The sequence below is a fragment of the Melitaea cinxia genome, chromosome 24 (assembly GCF_905220565.1).
Source record: "Melitaea cinxia chromosome 24, ilMelCinx1.1, whole genome shotgun sequence".
Taxonomy (NCBI): domain Eukaryota; kingdom Metazoa; phylum Arthropoda; class Insecta; order Lepidoptera; family Nymphalidae; genus Melitaea; species Melitaea cinxia.
The window spans coordinates 12396625-12415028 of record NC_059417.1 but is presented as its reverse complement, the minus strand read 5'-3'; the positions used below and the strand labels follow the sequence as shown (position 1 = coordinate 12415028).

Below are 18404 nucleotides of genomic sequence, written 5' to 3'. Positions count from 1 at the left end.
GGAAGTTCATCATTTCCATGCGGAAGTCCATGAAATCTTTTTTATAATCACTTTCCTCCGTACGCTGTTTTCGCTTTCTTGTATTAATGTTAGTGTATAAGTCCTCGCCGTCGCTTAGAGTGGATAAATTTGGGGCAGACCCGCTACCGCTCTCGCTGGCACTTGCTAATGTAGCCCTAGGCGGCGTTCTTTGTACACTCATGTTGTTGTAACGAAATGCGTGCGAAGAGGCGAAAAAATATCGGGCGCTCTCTTTCCCAACGGGGGTGAGCGGTGCTGCGCGCGCGCCGGCGTAGTTACGCGTTAGAAACACAAAGGTCTTGAGTGATTAAGCAACTACAATGTTAATTTAACTTAAACACTGCACAATAAAGATGATTTTAGCTTACTACTGTAAAATTTAAAATGGTAATATTCTTAACACACGTCTGCTTCCAATGAGCTCTAGAGGCGAAAAAAAAGTATCTTATTAAACTAAGCGAACTTAGATTTACGCGTTATAGAATTATATACGTTATAGAATTTACCCGTGAATTATCTTCCCCGTGGACTCGAATAAGTATCGCTTTAGGCGCCGCTAACGCTAACTTAAATTCTTTTTGTTGACAAATAATGGATAGTTTTTTTAATAACGTTTTGAATCATCTTATATATAAAAGAAATTCCAATAGAATCTCTTTAGTTAAATTACGCTACGCCTGCTGGCCGTCATTAAAGCTTAAGAGAGATAAAACGACGTCAGAAGGAATGTTGTCTTTATTTAATTACTTATTGTACGGTGAACGACCGTACATTTGCGCAAACTCGGCATTTTATATTATAATTAAATTTATTAATTTTTTTGTATGTTAAGCAATAAGTTCAGTTCACATATAACCTCGCGGGCGTGTGCACTCAGTAGCAATTTTTATCATGTTTTAACTATCATTTATTTTATTAATAAACATTTTATATATCATTTCTTGTATCATTTAAAGTTGTGTGGAACACCGTACAACTTTATGATCCGGCTCGAAGGACCAACATAATAATATCAGAGCTACCAGGATAATTTCAGAGCAACGCAAGCTAATTTATGCGTAGTCTCACACCGATTAGACAAATGTTCCAATGTATACGACCGCTGCTTACAATCGTCAGATGAACGAGATCAAGCGCGCGGACGTGCGCGGCGGCGGCGGCGCGGCGGCGGTGGCGGACGGCGGCGTGGCGGCGCCGCGCGCGCTGGCGCTGGACTGGGCGGCGCGCGTGCTGTACTACGAGGCGCGCGGCGCGCTGGTGGCGGCCGGCCTGCGCGGCCAGCACACGGCGCCGCTGCTGGCCGCGGGGCCCGTGCTGGCGCTGGCCGTGCACCCGCTGGCGTGAGTACTACCTGCTTGTATGACGCGAACTGAACAGCGACTGTGCTGCAGGCCACACGACGACGTTAAACTTCTTTAACTTCGCTGTCGCGTTGTTGTTGCTCTGTCAAGAGAAATTTATTTTTTATGAATCATCACAGTGTATAAAATATTATTAATTACAAACCTATAAAGAGAAACAACATTAAAAGCTATTGCTTCAAATACTATTTCTTTCACAGTCAGAATTACAATAATTTCTTTTTAAACAAAATTAAATTTTACCCAAATTTTGACATACAAAGCCAGAGGGAATCTTTCTCTTGATGAATGTCTAGAATAAATATAGTGCAGTGTTGCCACCGAAGATAAAACTTTGAAGTAGAAAGTCGAAGATAATGCGCGGACAATTTAAATTAAATGAGTAAAACAGCTTCATTTACATATCTATTAGGCCTGCACTGTGTCTTAGATATACAAAACGTAACTGACTATGTGTTCATTTGAATGAGGTTTATCTAATATATAAAATTCTCGTGTCGCGGTGTTTGTAGTTAAACTCCTTCGAAACGGCTTGACCGATTCTCATGAAATTGTGTGTGCATATCGGGTAGGTGAGAATCGAACAATACCTATTTTTCATACCCCTAAGTTAAAGGGGGGGGGGAGGGAGATTGAGAAAGTTAATAAAATATATGGCAAAACAATGTTTGCGGGGTCAGCTAGTATTTGTATAAAGATCTCTCTCTGGGTTGTCTGGAAGAAATGGCTAATTAGCCATAAGTATTGTACTTCACTGTTTGTAACTATCTTTATGCTTTGTTTGTAATATATTTGTGGTGTACAGTAAAGTATTAAATAAATAATAAAGAGTATTCTCTCTTTAAATATTTGAATTTAGTGATTTGAAGTGTCATTGTCAGATGACATGGAAAAATAATTAAACAATAAAAAATATGGTGGCTAATGAAGACGGATATTAATAACACGACGTAGTGTAGTTTGAGTGCAAGTTTATTTGCAGCTGATTAGATCACAGTGGACTGTATTTGTACACAGATGCACGTATAGATAGTTTATGCTTCAACGTGTCTATAGACAACACAAAACTTTAATATCTCTCTTTCTCTCTCTCTCTCTCTCTTTCTCTCCCTTTCTCTCTCTCTCTCTCTCTCTCTCCCTTTCTCTCTCTCTCTCTCTCTCTCAAACTATCTAACTTATACACTTCCTAAAAAGCCAGTAGGTAATAATATAATAGTCGTATTAAAGACAAAAGTTTCTAATTCCATTTGTGTTTGTATTTTTGTTTCTTTATATTGTTTTGTTTTTCTGTAGCATAAAATTGATTTAACTTCACCACGCTTTATTTCAAAAACATGTAGCATATTGTGCCGTGGTCGTGTCTATCGACAAAAGTCTGACGTGGGCTGTGCCGACAGGGGCAAGATCTTCTGGGCGACGGCGGCGGAGGGCGGCGAGCGCGTGGAGACGGCGCGCGGCGACGGCAGCGAGCGCCGCGTGCTGCTGGACGCGCGCCGGGAGCCGCGCCTCGCCGGCGTCGCCAGTACGGCCGCTCCCTACCTCGCGCTGCTGCGGCACCGACTCGTGATAACTGAGCGTCTGTTCGCAGGCATGCGCGTCGACGCGGAGAGCGACCGGCTGTACTGGGTCAACCAGGCGTCCGCCACGATACAGTACATAGACTTGCAGACCGAGAAGGTGTTCACTGTGAGTATGATTCACTGGTTTGAACGATAGTCGCCACGTGTGCAAATTTACGAGATCGGCTCACGATCGCGGGTGCGCAGGTGCCGCTGGAGGCGGGCGCGCGACCCACGGCGCTGGACGTGTACGCGGGCGAGCTGCTGTGGGCGGACGGCGCCACCGCGACGCTGCGGGCGTGCCGCCGCGACCTGTGCGACCGGCCGCGCCTGCTGCGGAACGACACCGGTAACTGCCGTCGTCTCGTCCTCTCGGGCTCGACTTCACTATCCGTGGATGACGTTCGTGACGTGTGCGCAGACGGCGTGATATCGCTGGTGGTGTACGACGGCGCGCGGCAGCGGGGCGGCGGCGCGTGCGCACTGCGGCGCGAGCCGTGCGCGCACCTGTGCCTGCCGCTGTCCGCCGAGCGCTCCGTCTGCCGCTGCGCGCTGGGCTACACGGCGCGCGGCACGCGCTGCGAACGTGAGTGCCTCGCCGACCGCCCGGCCGAGACGCGCGTCGAGATACGCGACTGACTGCGCCTCCCTCTCCACAGCCCTGGACGAGGTGCTGATCTACTCGCTGAGCTGGGAGCTCCGGGGGCTGGCGCTCAACACGTCGGACGGGGTGCCCGTCGACGCCCTGCCGCCCATCCCGCAGGTGTCCTGCGCCGCCGCCATAGACTACTACGCAGGTCGGTGGGGCGCGACACGAGGCGATCGCGCGGGTGGCGACTCGGAGACAGTGACGAGGTCGCGGTCGGTCCGCAGAGGAAGAGTGGCTGTACTGGGCGGACCCGGAGAGCGGCGCGGGCTGGCGCGTGCGGCGGGCGGGCGCGGGCCGCGAGCGCGTGCTGCAGCAGGCGGCGGCGGGCGGCGCGCGGGACGCGCTGGCGGCGCTGGCGCTGGACCCGCTGGCGCGCAACCTGTACTGGAGCGACGCGGCGCGCGCGCTGCTGCTGGTGGCGCGCCTGGGCGGCCGGCACCGCTACGTGCTGCGCGACACCGACCCGCTCGTCGTCACCGGTGAGCCCCGCCCCGCACAAGGCATCCTCCCGCCCCCCCGCTCGCGCTCACCTGCGCTCTCTGTGCAGCGCTGGCGATCGACCCCTGGGAGGGCTGGCTGTTCATGGCGGGCGGCGGCTGGGTGCAGCGCGCCCGGCTCGACGCGTCCGCGCCCGCGCTGCTCTACAACGGCACGGCGCTCACCGACATAGCTTTAGACTTGCAGGTATTTGTTTACGGTTACCGCGAGTCTGTATTCCTCGTGTTATACTATATTCGCTAATAAACTTAAACGTGCATAGGAGAAGTACGTATACTGGTCGGACACGTGGGACGTGAGCGTGTGGCGCATGCGCTACGACGGCTCGGACAAGCGGCGCCTGCATGCCGGCGCGCCGCTGCGACACCCCGTGGCCCTCGCCGTGCACCGCGGCCGGCTCTACTGGCTCGACACGTGAGGCCCGACCCACCTCGTTCGGCGACTCGCTCGAGTGCAGACATACACTGAGTGCTAACGTCCGCAGGATGCTGATGCAGGGCAGCGTTGCGTCGGCGCCCATCTCCAACCTGAGCGACCATCGCGTGCTCGCCGACAACCTCGGTGACAGCCTCAAGGACTTAACGGTGAGTGTCGTCACGCGATGTGAGCCTGCGCCGATCAATGTTCGGGCCGGTCCCGGTACACGGCACTCTGGCCTGCCGCAGGTCTGGTCGCGCTCGCTGCAGGCCGAGCTGGCGGTGCGCGGCCGCAACCCGTGCGCGCACGACGACGGCGGCTGCGAGGCGCTGTGCCTGTGGGACGGCCGCGCCACGCGCTGCGCGTGCCCGCACGGCGCGCTCGCGCCCAACGGGAAAAATTGCACGCGTGAGTTCGACTTCTACACTGTTGTTATTAGTTTAAATTTATTTATTATTATTCGAAAAATAATCAACGCGTATCTTTGCAGCGTACACGTCGTTTTTGATGTACGCCCGCGTGTCCATGATCGACACGATCCACCTAGACGGTGGTAAGGAGCTAAACTCGCCCTACCCTCCGATCGAGAACAAGTGAGTACACCCGCCCGCAGACACACACGCACGCCTCGCACGCGCACGCACGCTCACGAACCGCTGCGCAGGACGCTGCTGCGCAACGTGATCGCGCTGGCCTACGAGTACGACTCGTCCACGGTGTTCTACTCCGACATCCAGCGCGCCTCGCTCAACGCCGTGCACTTCAACGGGTCCGACCACCGCGTGCTGCTGCCGCGTGAGTGTTCTCTCTCTGTGCTCTGTGGGGGCGGGGCAGGAGGGAAATAGTTAACTGACACTGCATCATGTGGTTTATTTTACATCGGGTTTAACGTTCAGTTACTTTAAACTTTTACTTCGTAATATATACTTTTAATTTCACACTCTAAAATCATAAATTAACAGCATATTCGAAGTTATCTTTGAAAAGTTTTTATGAATTGTTTGGTACTGTCATTCCTGTGTAAACACGTATATGCCGCGATAGAGGTGGGTTCGGTGGAGGGCATGGTGTTCGCGGCGGCGGAGCGCACGCTGTACTGGACGAGCACGTCGGGCCCCGCCCTGCGCGCCGCCCACGTGCCCACGCTGCTGCGCGAGCCGCTGCACGCGCGCGCGCGCCACGTGCGCACCGTGCTGCAGCTGCTCGCCGGGGACCGCCCGCGCGGCATCGACTACGACCCCTGCGAGAAGTGAGTTCCCTCGCGCGTCGCCCGCTCGTGCGCAGCCGCGCTCCGGGTGGCGCCTCGCTCGAGTCACCGCCGCCGTGTCCTCCGCAGGCGCCTGTACTGGACCAACTGGAACGCGTCGCGGCCGCGCATCGAGCGCGCCCTGACCGGCGGGCGCGGCCGGCAGGTGCTCGTGTCGCGCGACATCCTCATGCCCAACGGGCTGGCGCTGGAGCACGCGGCGCGCCTGCTGTACTGGGCGGACGCGCGCCTCGACAAGATCGAGAGCATGCACTACGACGGCTCGCACCGGCGCGTGGTGACGCGCACGCGCGCCGAGCACCCCTTCGCCGTGGCGGCGGGCGGCGGCTGGCTGGCGTGGACGGACTGGGTGGCGCGCGGCGTGTTCGCGGCCGAGCGCGGCGGCGCCGTGCGGGCCCTGCGCGCCGACGTGCCGCGGCCCTGCGCGCTGGTGCTGGTGGCGCCGCACGCGCAGCTCTGCGCCGCCGACGCGTGCGCGGCGGGCAACGCGGGCTGCGCCGAGCTGTGCGCCGTGGACGCGCGCGGGCACGCCGCGTGCGCCTGCCGCGCCGGCCTCGTGCTGGCGCGCGACGGCCGCGCCTGCGAGCCGCCGGGCGCCGCGTGCGCGGAGGGCCAGTTCGCGTGCGCGGAGGGCCCGTGCCTGCCCGCCCACCTCGTGTGCGACGGCGTGCCGCACTGCAGCGGCGACGTGGACGCGAGCGACGAAGATTTGTACTACTGTAGTGAGTGCTCATTAGTTTATTCGTTTGAAGACTTTCGTACTGTACAAGTTTCAGGTCGGATTTTTCTTTTTAAGTGTGCGTTCCTAAACTTTAAATTCGGCAAATAATCGTATTTGAGCCAACATTCGATCTCAATTTTCGTCCTTATCGATCTGATCGCGCATCGCCCGTGCATCGGTGTAACGGCGCCTGTAACACGCGACTGCCCGCAGCGTCCCGCGCGTGCCCCGCGGGCTCGCACGCGTGCGGCGCGGGCGGGCGCTGCGCCCCGGCCGCCGCCGTGTGCGACGGACACGTGGACTGCGACGACGGCTCCGACGAGGCCGACTGCGACTGCCCGCCTGCCTCCTACAAGTTTGAACTCTCTTTCAATTTGCTAATAATTTATTTAGAGCCATTTCAAAAAAATCAGTAACAATCCGCGAAATTGTAACATTTTGATGTCGTTAATCTCAATATCGGATGCAATAATATAATTACTATTATTTAAATGTAATAGAACAACCTTTGTTGTAGTAACATAATGCATCGGAATTTTGATTTATATTCTATGTACAAAATTATGAACATTTTCATCAGCCGCCTCCCTGGGTAAACGGTCGAAATGTATACCTTGAAGTCCTATTTTTCGATAACCTCTACCTTGAAACTGTTTAAAATGATAATATGTGGAATATGTTTTCGTTGATACATAATTTAGATTGTTTTTCCATTGTATCTCCGTTAATCCGTAATAAAAATTTAAATTTACAAATATTTTCCAAATAAGCACAATTTTAAAAGCGATATTTTTTTTAGAAAACTAGGAAATTTTAGCGAATTATCTATACCAAAGTAAACTTACATCATTTAGGAACATAAAAAAATAAATATTTTTTTTTAATACCTTTTGCATTAAAATTAAAAGATTATAAACCAAGTAAATCATTAATCAGTCGAACGCCGGCGCTCTTAGAGGTAAGATCCACGCTAAATTCTGCACAGCTGCTTCTTTCGCTCACACGCGCTAAGCGACTGTTGAAATAGTGTGATAAACTGCATTTGATACTTTCATAAAAATAAAAAAGCATGCGAAAATTACTGTAAAATAATATAATGATAATTTCTGTAAACGATTGTATAATTTAATTTTTTTCTCACTGTTTGATGCGTTATGGTTCAATTTTGTACGACGAAGCGGTTGAATATTGATAACACGTGTTGTCTTCACAATAGTTTATTCGAGACAAAATACAAGTTTTTATACACCTTATTCTATGCATTATAAAGTTATCGATTATCAATACAAATAGGCATTTAAATCTGTTTGTCTTGTTATTTGTTAATAGATATGTTTGTCGGTGTCATTGAGTTTATAAAAAAATTAAAGCCGGCAAAATTTGATAGTCTACTTGCATCCACAACTGCAACTCATATTCACATTTAGATTTTCTGGAGCATAATAAAATGTTATTTTATTTATATCGTAAATATTCGATTCATTCGTAAACTCAAAACACTAATTCAATTTAAATAAAATTATTTCGTAAAATAGATTTTTTATTTTTATTTTTATTTTAAATATATTGACTGTTGTTGTACAAGACTAGTACTTAGCGACCACGCTAGTTCACCCTGAGAACGTTCAGCTCCCTCTGGCGTCTCAATAAAACTACCAGTGTTTTGATGTGAGGAATTAAACTTTAATGAATGATAACCAATATTCCACTAATAAAATCAGTACCGAACATAAACACAATATGTGATTAAGTAAATTTACACGGCACAAAGATAGCGCGATCTATTGTACAATCAACGCCATCTGTGTTACGTTCAAAGCAATAATTAAACATACATTCAACAGTTGTTATATTAACATACTTGAAATTTTTAGTAAATTTATGATGTAAAAAACATTATGTAATATAGTTATTAGTTTTTATTAACGTTTGAAAAAGATCAAGATGGTTTTTAGTTGTCACACTAAACCAAGTACCACAAAGATCGCGTGCCTCGTGCGACTCGCGCCATGTTACCAAATTTACCTAAACTTGAACAGCGAAAAATTGTGAAATGGCTCTTAAGGCATTCGTTCAATTTTATTTTAAAAAATGGTGCTACATTTATCCCAGACGGTTCAATTTTTTTTATAAAGCCCATTCTTCTGCTCATTATGATAAATTGTTTGGACATTATGTCGACTACGTCATCAGATTGCACGTAAGAGACGACTCGGTCCGCAGATGCGACGACGGCACGTGCGTGGAGGTGTCGGCGCGCTGCGACGGGCGCGCGCAGTGCCCCGACGGCTCGGACGAGCGCGCCTGCCCGCGCGGCGCCTGCGCGCTGCTGGGCGACGCCGCGCTGCGCTGCGCCGCGCACGACGCGTGCTACGCGCCGGACCAGCGCTGCGACGGCGTGGCGCACTGCGCCGACGGCAGTGACGAGGCCGACTGCGAGCGCGGTACGCCGTGCTCCTGGCTATATATCCATGTTAAACATAGAGACTGATTATATATTTTGTATATTTTGTTCATAAAGAAACGACGACGCTCTCCGGTTCCGGCTACGAAGGGGAGACCTTCGAGGAGCAGCCCGTCCTGGGCTGCACGAAGGAGCAGTTCCAGTGCGGCGGCGACGACGCGAAGGGAACGGTCGAGTGCATCCCCATCGCGTGGCGCTGCGACGGGCGTCCCGACTGCACGGACGGATCGGACGAGACGAGCCACTGCAGTGAGTCCGACTCGGAGTACTCTCCGTCCGATAAGTCGGCGGACCTCGCGGACGTAACCGATCGCTCGGCCGCAGGGCACGCCAACGCGAGCGCGTGCGGCGCGGGCGCGCTGGCGTGCGGCGACTCCGGCGCCTGCGTGCCGGCGGCGGCGCGCTGCGACGGCGCGCCGGACTGCCCGAGCGGCGAGGACGAGGCCGACTGCGCCTGCGCGCCCGGCTCCTTCCGCTGCGCCGCCAACGCGCTCTGTCTGCACACCGTGAGTGCCGCCGCTCGCTCGCTCACTCCAAACCTCGTACGGAAAGCGCGAGGTCTCCACTGACGCACCGAAATGTTTGGATGCAGAGCTTGTACTGCGACGGCGACGCGGACTGCTCGGACGGTTCGGACGAGCCGCCGGGCTGCTCGGCGCGCGCGCCCACCACCATGCCCGGCGACGGCTCGGTGCCGCCGCTGTGCGCGGGCCAGCCGGGCGCGCTGTACTGCCGCGGCCGCTGCGTGCCCGCGGCGCGCGTGTGCGACGGCCGCGACGACTGCCTCGACGGCGGCGCCGGCTCCGACGAGGACCCGCTCCTGTGCTGTGAGTACGCAGTCCACCGTGGGCCGGCGTGTCGAATGCGGCCACTACATGCGCGTTGTCCGCAGCGTCGTTCGCGGCGGCGGCCGGGCCCCCGACGGAGGCGGCCGGGACTGCAACCTGCGCGCGCGGCTCGTGGCGCTGCGGGAACGGCGCCTGCGTGGCGCCCGCCGCGCTGTGCGACGGCGTGGACGACTGCGGCGACTACACGGACGAGTGGCACTGCAGTGAGTACCGCGCCCGCCGCCGCCCGCCCTACCGCCCCGCCCGCGCTCAGCTCGCTCTCGCCCGCAGACATCGACGAGTGCCGCGTGCGCAACGGCGAGTGCCCGCACAACTGCTCGGACCTGCCGGTGGGGCGCGCGTGCTGGTGCCGGGCGGGCTGGCGCCGCGTCGGCCGCGCCTGCGTCGACGTCGACGAGTGCCGCGAGGACCACCCCTGCGACCACCGCTGCCGGTGACGTACCCGATCGAACACTTCTTTACGTCGGAACTCGTTAACGTCGTGATCCGTTATCTGATTCTGAGTTCTATCATTTTCGATGTAGAGATATAAAAGTTTGTCTTTAGACTTTTAATTTAAGACTGGTTTAAGGTTCACAAATTGAATCATACAATATAAGAAAGTTTATGTGTGTAACAACTTGAAAGGTGTACAATGTTCATTCTTATTACAGTGAACACAGCATGCAATTTTGACATATTCAGCTTAAACTAATCACAAAATATTACAAACTATTTAACCAATCCATGAATAATATTCTTGGCCGTGGCCAAGGAGCCATTGAAAATATCAAAGTTTGGACATAAAGCATTATAGGATGACAGAATTCTATATAGTATATAGTAGTAGAAGGTGGTAATTGAAAGCTATACATATTTGATAAACAACTACCAGAACGAGGAATCTTAAAATAAATTTTATTTAAAAAGTTTGGACAGATCATTAATCTATGTATAATTTTGTATAATTGTGTTTGCTTGCAAATGAAAAAAAAACCGACTTCAATTACATCGACGAGTAATACAGCGTAGATCGACGAAAAAATAGTCAAGTAACTACGCTTTATCAAAGATTACTCAAAAAGTAGTTGTCAGATCTCGATAAAATTTCAATGTGACCACATGACAAACATCAGCTTTCGATAAAATTAAAATTTATCAACATCGGTACACCTAGTAAAAAGTTATTGCGGATTTTCGAGTTTCCCTCGATTTCTCTGGGATCCTATCATCAGATCCTGGTTTCCTTATCATGGTACTAAACTAGGGATATCTCCTTTCCATCAAAAAAAAAAGAATTATCAAAATCGGTACATCCAGTAGAAAGTTATGTGGTATAATACAACGTAGGTCGACGAAAAAAGCGTCAAGTAAAAACGCATTATTAGATATAACTCGAAAAGTAATTGTTAGATCTCAAATAAATTTAAATGGGACCAATTGACACACACCACCTTTCGATAAAAAAAAAAAAATGTCGAAATCAGTCCACCCGGTCAAAAGTTCTGATGTAACATACATTTAAAAAAATACAGTCGAATTGAGAACCTCCTCCTTTTTTGGAAGTCGTTTAATAAAGTCAAAATATCCGCTATTTTCCGACGAGTACTCAAGGGTTTGAGATTATAATACTTTAGTCTAGAGTCATAAATTTCTAAATTTTTGCATTTATTGTTAATGTAAGTTAAATGATTCATGAATCTTTTTTGGATCTGCTTAATTTTTTGATGTGCACTACAGGTGACCATATTGTAGGGTTGACGATTCTTACCATAAAAAGATCGATTTTCAAATCGACCCTAATCGTAACTTGATGAATCGATTCATAAAAAAATTGAGGTCCAAAAGATCGATTTCTAAAAAATCGATTTTTTTCAAGTTGAAATGTACAATGTATCTAGAAAATGTGTGTATAGATCCATTTTATGAAAGATACCATAAACTATTTCTGGAATCTCATCAGTAAAATCAGGGATTTGTAGTTCAGGGAATTCGACAGTAAAATTATTTTTATTACCATATCAAAGTATCAGATAAGGTATAAAAGAAGACATTTATTTTCTAAATGTATTTGTTACATTAAAAAGTTAAGATAATATAGTCTGGCTAACGAAAGTAGATACTCGATTTTTTTTGCATACTTTTTAAATGACAACACTGTAGGGTCTGTAGGATTCCTACTATTACAAACCTCAAAACACAATTAGTATTAAGAACAATATAAATACTCGGCAACATAAATCTTGTTATAAAATTGACAAATTTCGACGATTTTAATAGAGATTGGGTTTTTTGGGTTTATCTATATTCATTAACCATCAAAATTTTCATGTCATAAAATTTATGGTGTATAGAGAAAGAGATGAGTGAGTGATAGCAAATAGAAAGAGAAAATATGAAGAGTAAATAGTGAATGAACTGAGAAAGTGAATACAAGGAATACTATATCGCGAGTTTTTAGTAATTATTCCTTTGACCGGCAATACCATAATATTACGAGTAAAATTCAGGTAATTGTAAATAATTCTATGGTTTTTACCAAAAGAGAAAAAATCGAATGACGGTTTTCAAGGGTGAAATATCGATTCACTGAATCGATTCAGTACAACATATCGATAAAAAAATCGATTTATTAGTTCTGAAAAATCGATTCTTTGATTAATCGATTTCAGATCGTCATGCCTACCATATTGGGCTGTTATATTCTAAGATGCTCCTTACCAAGCAGTTGTATATAGGGATAAGAACTTTAGGGTCTCTAAAGAGTTTTGTTTGCCTGGATATAAACCCAGACAGTCCAGAGGCTTTTTTAACAATGGCTGTCTATGTGACATAAAGCTTAGACGACTGTTTACTATATCTCCTAAATCTCTAATTTCATTAACTTCGTTTAGGTGGGCTCTCTGTAATGTGTATATGGCTGTAATGTTTTTTTTACGCGTGAATTTTATGTGATAACATTTTTCAATATTAAGTTTCATTTTATTGTTTTCACTCCATATCTGTATCCTATCTAAATCTTTTTGTAGTATTTTGACATCGTTTTCAGTCTTGATACATTTATATACTGCTGTGTGCTGTGTGGCTACGGCACTAAAGAATTTAGCCACCCCCTCTCTTCCCGTGGGTGTCGTAAGAGGCGACTAAGGGATAACAAGGTTCCACAACCACCTTGGAACTTATGAAGCCGACCGATGGCGGGATAACCATCCAACTGCTGGCTTTGAAATACAGGCCGAAGACGGGCAGCAGCGTCTTCGGTGCGACAAAGCCAGTACTGCGGTCACCAACCCGCCTGCCCAGCGTGGTGACTATGGGCAAAACACACGAGTTCACGTTATTTTTGGCGTAAACTTGTGGAGGCCTATGTCCAGCAGTGGACTGTATAGGCTGTAATGATTGATGATGATTGATTGACATTTATATATCTTTAGATAATCGGCATACATCTTAAACGGGCACTTCAACTGCTGAGTCAAGTCATTTATATATATAACGAAAAACAAAGGACCTATATGCGAGCCCTGTGAGACACCAGTTGGTGTAATTTTACTTTTTGAAGAGTAGCCACTGGTGTACTTTTACTTTTTGAGAGTCAGTTAAGATCAAGTCAATAATTCGATTAATTTTATTTCTAATATGATTACATTGATATAAATTAATAAATTGCTTTTCGTCCATAAATATCTTATCTGTTGTGTTATTACACGGTAGAGGAATGCAGGCTGATAAATGTATAGTTTATAAGTTCAATCGCATCGCATTCAGTCTCTGACATGCCACTGCTGGCTCTTTCTTCATTTAGAAGATGGAGCAAAGTTCAATCAATTGGAGTTGATCCTTTCGTAGCGAATGAAGTAAAAGTTATTTGCAATTATCACGTAATCGTTACAGGAATACTCTCGGCAGCTTCGTATGCTCCTGCGCCGAGGGCTACCGTTTGATGGAGGACAGATCTAGTTGCACGCCCACATCTCGTAAGTGCCAGACGCCGAACCGATTGTACTCTTTGAACGAACGTTTCGGACGCTCTCTCAACCGAAGCGCCCGTCCGCAGCCGTGAACGCGTCGCTGATCTTCTCGAACCGCTACTACATCCGGCGCACGGCGCTCACCGAGGGCGCCACCGGCGAGCCCAGCACGTCGCTGCTCGTGCACAACCTGACCAACGCGGTGGCGCTGGACGCGCTGTGGGCGGGCGGCTGTCTGCTGTGGAGCGACGTGACGCGCCTCGGCTCGTCCATCAAGCGCCTGTGCCGCGAGGGCGGCTGGGCGGGCTCCGGCGAGCCGCGCGTGGTCGCCGGCGCCACGCTGCAGAACCCCGACGGGCTGGCCGTGGACTGGGTGGCGCGCAACGTGTACTGGTGCGACAAGGGCACGGACACGGTGGAGGTGGCGCGCCTGGACGGCCGCCACCGCCGCGTGCTGCTGCGCGAGGGGCTGAGCGAGCCGCGCGCGCTGGCGCTGCTGCCGGCCGCGGGCTGGCTGTACTGGTCGGACTGGGGCGCGCAGGCGCACATCGGCCGCGCCGGCCTGGACGGCTCGCGCCGCGCCGTGCTCGTGGCCGGCCTGGGCTGGCCCAACGCGCTCACGTTGTCGCTCGCCACCGACGAGCTGTTCTTCGCCGACGCGCGCGACGACTACATCGCCGTCGCGAACCTCGACGGCTCGAACGTGCGCATTCTGTTCTCGCGAGGTGGGTGCGAATCGATGACGATTAATACTGTCCCGCCGCTCTGCAGCGTACTGAAGCTCGTGTCGCGTTCCCGCAGACCGCATGCCGTGGCTACGCCTGCACCACGTGTTCGCGCTGGCCGTGTGGGCGGGCCGCGTGTACTGGACCGACTGGGAGACGCGCGCGCTGGAGTCGTGCCGCCGCGTGCCCGACCCCGACTACAACGTGCGTGCCGCGCTCGGCGCCCGACTAGCCCGCCCGCCCGGCCCACTCTCACCGCCCTCTCGCCGCAGGTGGCGGACGCGGGCCCGCCGGGCAGCGGCGGCGCCTACCGCTGCCGCACGGAGGCGCACACGGTGCACAAGCCCATGGACCTGCGCGTGCTGCACCCCGCGCGCCAGCCGCCCGTGCCTCGTGCGTACTGCCCCCTCTCGAGCTTAGCTTTCACCTTGTCCGCTTTGCCGAAACTGACTTCGCTGTCGTCGTAGGTCTCGCGGCGCTATGCGAGCAGCTCAACTGCACGGGGCTGTGTCTGCTGACCCCGGAGGAAAGTCCCGGCGCAGGTGCCGGTGCGCGTTGCGCCTGTCCGGAGCACTTCGCTCTAGCGGCGGACGGGCGCTCCTGTCGGCCCAACTGTACGTCCGCGCACTTCGTCTGCCGCACGGCTCTCAAGTGCATTCCGTTCTGGTGGCGCTGCGACACGCAGGTGCCAATCCGATTTTTCTATGTCATTTTCTGATAAGGCTAAATTCACGAACTCGGCATCGAGCATCCGGATGTCTGTAAACGTCGACTAACCGGTAACCCTCGCGCAGGACGACTGCGGCGACGGCTCGGACGAGCCGGCCTCGTGCCCGCCGTTCCGCTGCTCGCCCGGCCAGTTCCAGTGCGGCAACGGGCGCTGCGTGCACCCGGCGCACATCTGCGACGGCGCGCAGCAGTGCGGCGACGGCAGCGACGAGCGCGACTGCGACCGCTTCACGTGCCTGGCCTCGCAGTGGAAGTGCGGCGGCGACGCGGCGGCCGGCGTGCCCGCGCGCTGCGTGCCCGCCGCCGCGCGCTGCGACGGCGTGCGCGACTGCGCGGCGGGCGACGACGAGCGCGACTGCCCGCCGCCCACGTGCCCGCCGCACCACTTCCGCTGCGGCTCGGGCGCCTGCGTGCCGGCCGTGTGGGTGTGCGACGAGGACGCTGACTGCGGCGACGAGTCGGACGAGGGCGCGCATTGCGCGGCGCGCACGTGCGCGCGCAACGAGTTCCGCTGCTCGTCGGGCCGCTGCGTGCCGCGCGACTGGCTGTGCGACGGCGAGGCGGACTGCCCGGCGCGCGAGGACGAGGCGCACTGCGAGGCGCGCGCCGCCTGCGAGCCCACGTACTTCCGCTGCGGCGACCTGCGCTGCGTGCCGGGCCGCTGGCGCTGCGACTTCGAGGAGGACTGCGCGGACGGCTCCGACGAGCGCGACTGCACGCCGCGCAACTGCTCCGAATCCGAATTTCGGTATCGTATAAAATCCACAGTCGCTCGACGTAAACCGCTCTCCCGCTCTCTCTCACCGCAGCCGTGTCCGCAGCTGCGACAACGGCGAGTGCATCCGCGGCTCGCTGCGCTGCTCGGGCGCGGCGGAGTGCGCGGGCGGCGAGGACGAGCGCGGGTGCGCCGCGCGCTGCGGGCCCGGCGCGCGCCTGTGCGCCTCGCGCGAGTGCGTGCTCGAGTGAGTGCCGGCCGTGACGCGCCCGCTGCCGGCAGTGGGGCGAGCGGGCTGACACGTCGCCTTTGACCGCAGAGAGTGGTGGTGCGACGGCGAGGTGGACTGCCCGGACGGCTCGGACGAGGCGGCGTGCCCCGCGGCCGCCGCGAACGCGAGCTCGGGCGCGCCCGCCCGCGCCACGGACGCGTACGCCGTGGAGTGCGGCGCGCGCCTGCGCTGCGGGCCCGCCTGCGCGCCGGCCGCCTGGCGCTGCGACGGGCGGCGGGACTGCGCCGGCGGTTCCGACGAGCTACCGCACGTGTGCGCACACACCGTCTGCGCGCCGCCCATGACCAGGTGGGTCCGACGCGCGGGGCGGGGTTGGCAAAATATCACCAAATATTACGAGTTGTTGTACGGAGACATCGCGTGTATTTAGTTTTAGTCGAACGCGCGGTTTCGAAACCAAACAAACTAACGACCACGAGACACCCAGTAACTTTGATATCTGTCTAAAAATTTGTATCACGAAGCTTAATTTCCCAATATATTAAATTTTGGTTGAATCAGATTATACCTGTATCTAAAGATAATATCGATGCCTAACAGCCAAAAAGGGTTAAGCGACATTTTTTGAGAAACTGAGTTATATATATAGTTATAATTGAATACAACTATATATATATATATATATAAACTATATATATAACCCAGTTTCTAAAAAAACGTCGCTTAACCCTTTTTGGCTGTTAGGCATCGATATATGTGATTTATGTTGGTATTACGTGGTGTATGTTGGTGTTCGGTTAAGTGGGTGGGTTAAGGGAGCTAAAATTTGTGTGAATGTGTGTTTGAGTGCTGTTAGTGATGTCGCTCCAAGCGAGTGACAATGAGGAGTCACTGAAAATCAGCGTCTCACTATTGTTGCAATGTTGTGTCAAATGATGTCAAGTGGCTGCCTGTTCGTAATATCTGTGATACCGTATTTGTATTGTTTTGATTTTTATTATTGCGAACAATAAAATATTTTTCATATATTTTAAATATTTTTAATGAGTGACTCGCTAGGTGTCGCGGAGGGCGTCCGTTCGCGTCGTCTGACGCTCTGGTCTCGTTACAGATGCGGCGACAACACGTGTATACCTTCGCAGCTGATGTGTGACGGTTTCGAGGACTGCTCCGACGGCAGCGACGAGAACTGGCTGCTGTGTACGTATGGCGACAGTTAGCGATGAGTGCAGTGGAGTGTGTCGGAGACGTAACCGCAGGTCCGCCCGCAGGTAGCCGCGCGCGCGCCGAGAGCCCGTGCGCGGCGCGCGAGCGGCTGTGCGGGGACGGGCGCTGCGTGCCGGCCGGCGCCGCGTGCGCCGCGGGAGGTACGCACTAGTTGTAGTGGTGCCGTAAACAGTTGCCGGAACTAAAATATAACGGTCCGCTCCCCCACAGAGTCGGGCTGCAACTGGCGCACGTGCCCGCAGCGGTGTCTGCCCAAGCACGCGCACAACCACACCTGCAAGTGAGTGCTACGCTGGTACCGCGCACTTGTCAGCGAAATCCGCCGGCCGTGATCAATGCTTTTGTTTTGTATCGTTTATTATTTCTAGATGCGTCCCGGGCTACAAGCAACACCAACTACCGGACGGCACGTTGAGCTGCGAGGCCACAGGTGAGCCGTCGTTACTGTTTCGTCGAGCTAGCGAGATCGGAAGTTTGTCGACATATTTTCTGTTCTTGCAGGCGAGAAGGCGAAGATGTTGGTGGCTTCGAACGGTGCGTTGCGACTTCTGGAGCTTCACAAATACGATCACGATCCACCGCCCGCCGGCCAGCCCGACAGGTGGGATTTTACCGATCACTAAAGATCCGACGACATTTTTGATTTTGGAAATTTTTCGAAATTTCATTTTCGAGACTTTCCCGACGTTGTCATTAGAGACGTAAGGGCTCGAAGATAAGTGTGGTGATCTGAATCGTCCGGCAGCTCGGAGATCGTGTCGCTGGCGGTGGCGCCGGTGGGCGGCTCGTGGTGGGCGTGGTGGGGCGACGCCGCGGGCCGCGTGCGCCGCGTGCGCCTGCCGCCCGCCGCGCGCGCCAAGCTGCCGCCCGGCGCGCCACCCGGCCCCGCGCCCGCCCTGCCCGCCGCCCTGCCGCCGCTCAGCGACGCCGAGACGGTGGTCGCGCTCGCCGGCGTGCGCGGCGTGGCCGTGGACCCGCTGGCCGAGCGCCTGTACTGGACCGGCGTGAGGCAGACGCCGGA

The 18404-nt window shown here is 52.8% G+C and overlaps 1 protein-coding gene across 1 annotated transcript in view; it reads left to right on the top strand.

Moving 5' to 3' along the window:
* Positions 1–17376, top strand: part of LOC123665543 (prolow-density lipoprotein receptor-related protein 1) — a 34374-nt gene extending 16998 nt beyond the window's left edge. Inside the window, exons 33-59 of the mRNA XM_045599835.1 lie at positions 1141–1361; positions 2780–3068; positions 3149–3527; positions 3601–3738; positions 3815–4069; positions 4138–4274; positions 4351–4502; positions 4573–4913; positions 4996–5098; positions 5170–5330; positions 5550–5754; positions 5842–6494; positions 6707–6848; positions 8717–8937; positions 9015–9463; positions 9550–9784; positions 9850–10008; positions 10076–10238; positions 13679–13761; positions 13842–14480; positions 14557–14684; positions 14753–14873; positions 14948–15165; positions 15275–15957; positions 16031–16171; positions 16244–16504; positions 17268–17376. Coding sequence (XP_045455791.1) covers positions 1141–1361; positions 2780–3068; positions 3149–3527; positions 3601–3738; positions 3815–4069; positions 4138–4274; positions 4351–4502; positions 4573–4913; positions 4996–5098; positions 5170–5330; positions 5550–5754; positions 5842–6494; positions 6707–6848; positions 8717–8937; positions 9015–9463; positions 9550–9784; positions 9850–10008; positions 10076–10238; positions 13679–13761; positions 13842–14480; positions 14557–14684; positions 14753–14873; positions 14948–15165; positions 15275–15957; positions 16031–16171; positions 16244–16504; positions 17268–17376 — 6786 coding nt within the window. The remainder of the gene's footprint in view (positions 1–1140; positions 1362–2779; positions 3069–3148; positions 3528–3600; positions 3739–3814; positions 4070–4137; positions 4275–4350; positions 4503–4572; positions 4914–4995; positions 5099–5169; positions 5331–5549; positions 5755–5841; positions 6495–6706; positions 6849–8716; positions 8938–9014; positions 9464–9549; positions 9785–9849; positions 10009–10075; positions 10239–13678; positions 13762–13841; positions 14481–14556; positions 14685–14752; positions 14874–14947; positions 15166–15274; positions 15958–16030; positions 16172–16243; positions 16505–17267) is intronic.
* The last annotated feature ends 1028 nt before the right edge of the window (positions 17377–18404 follow it).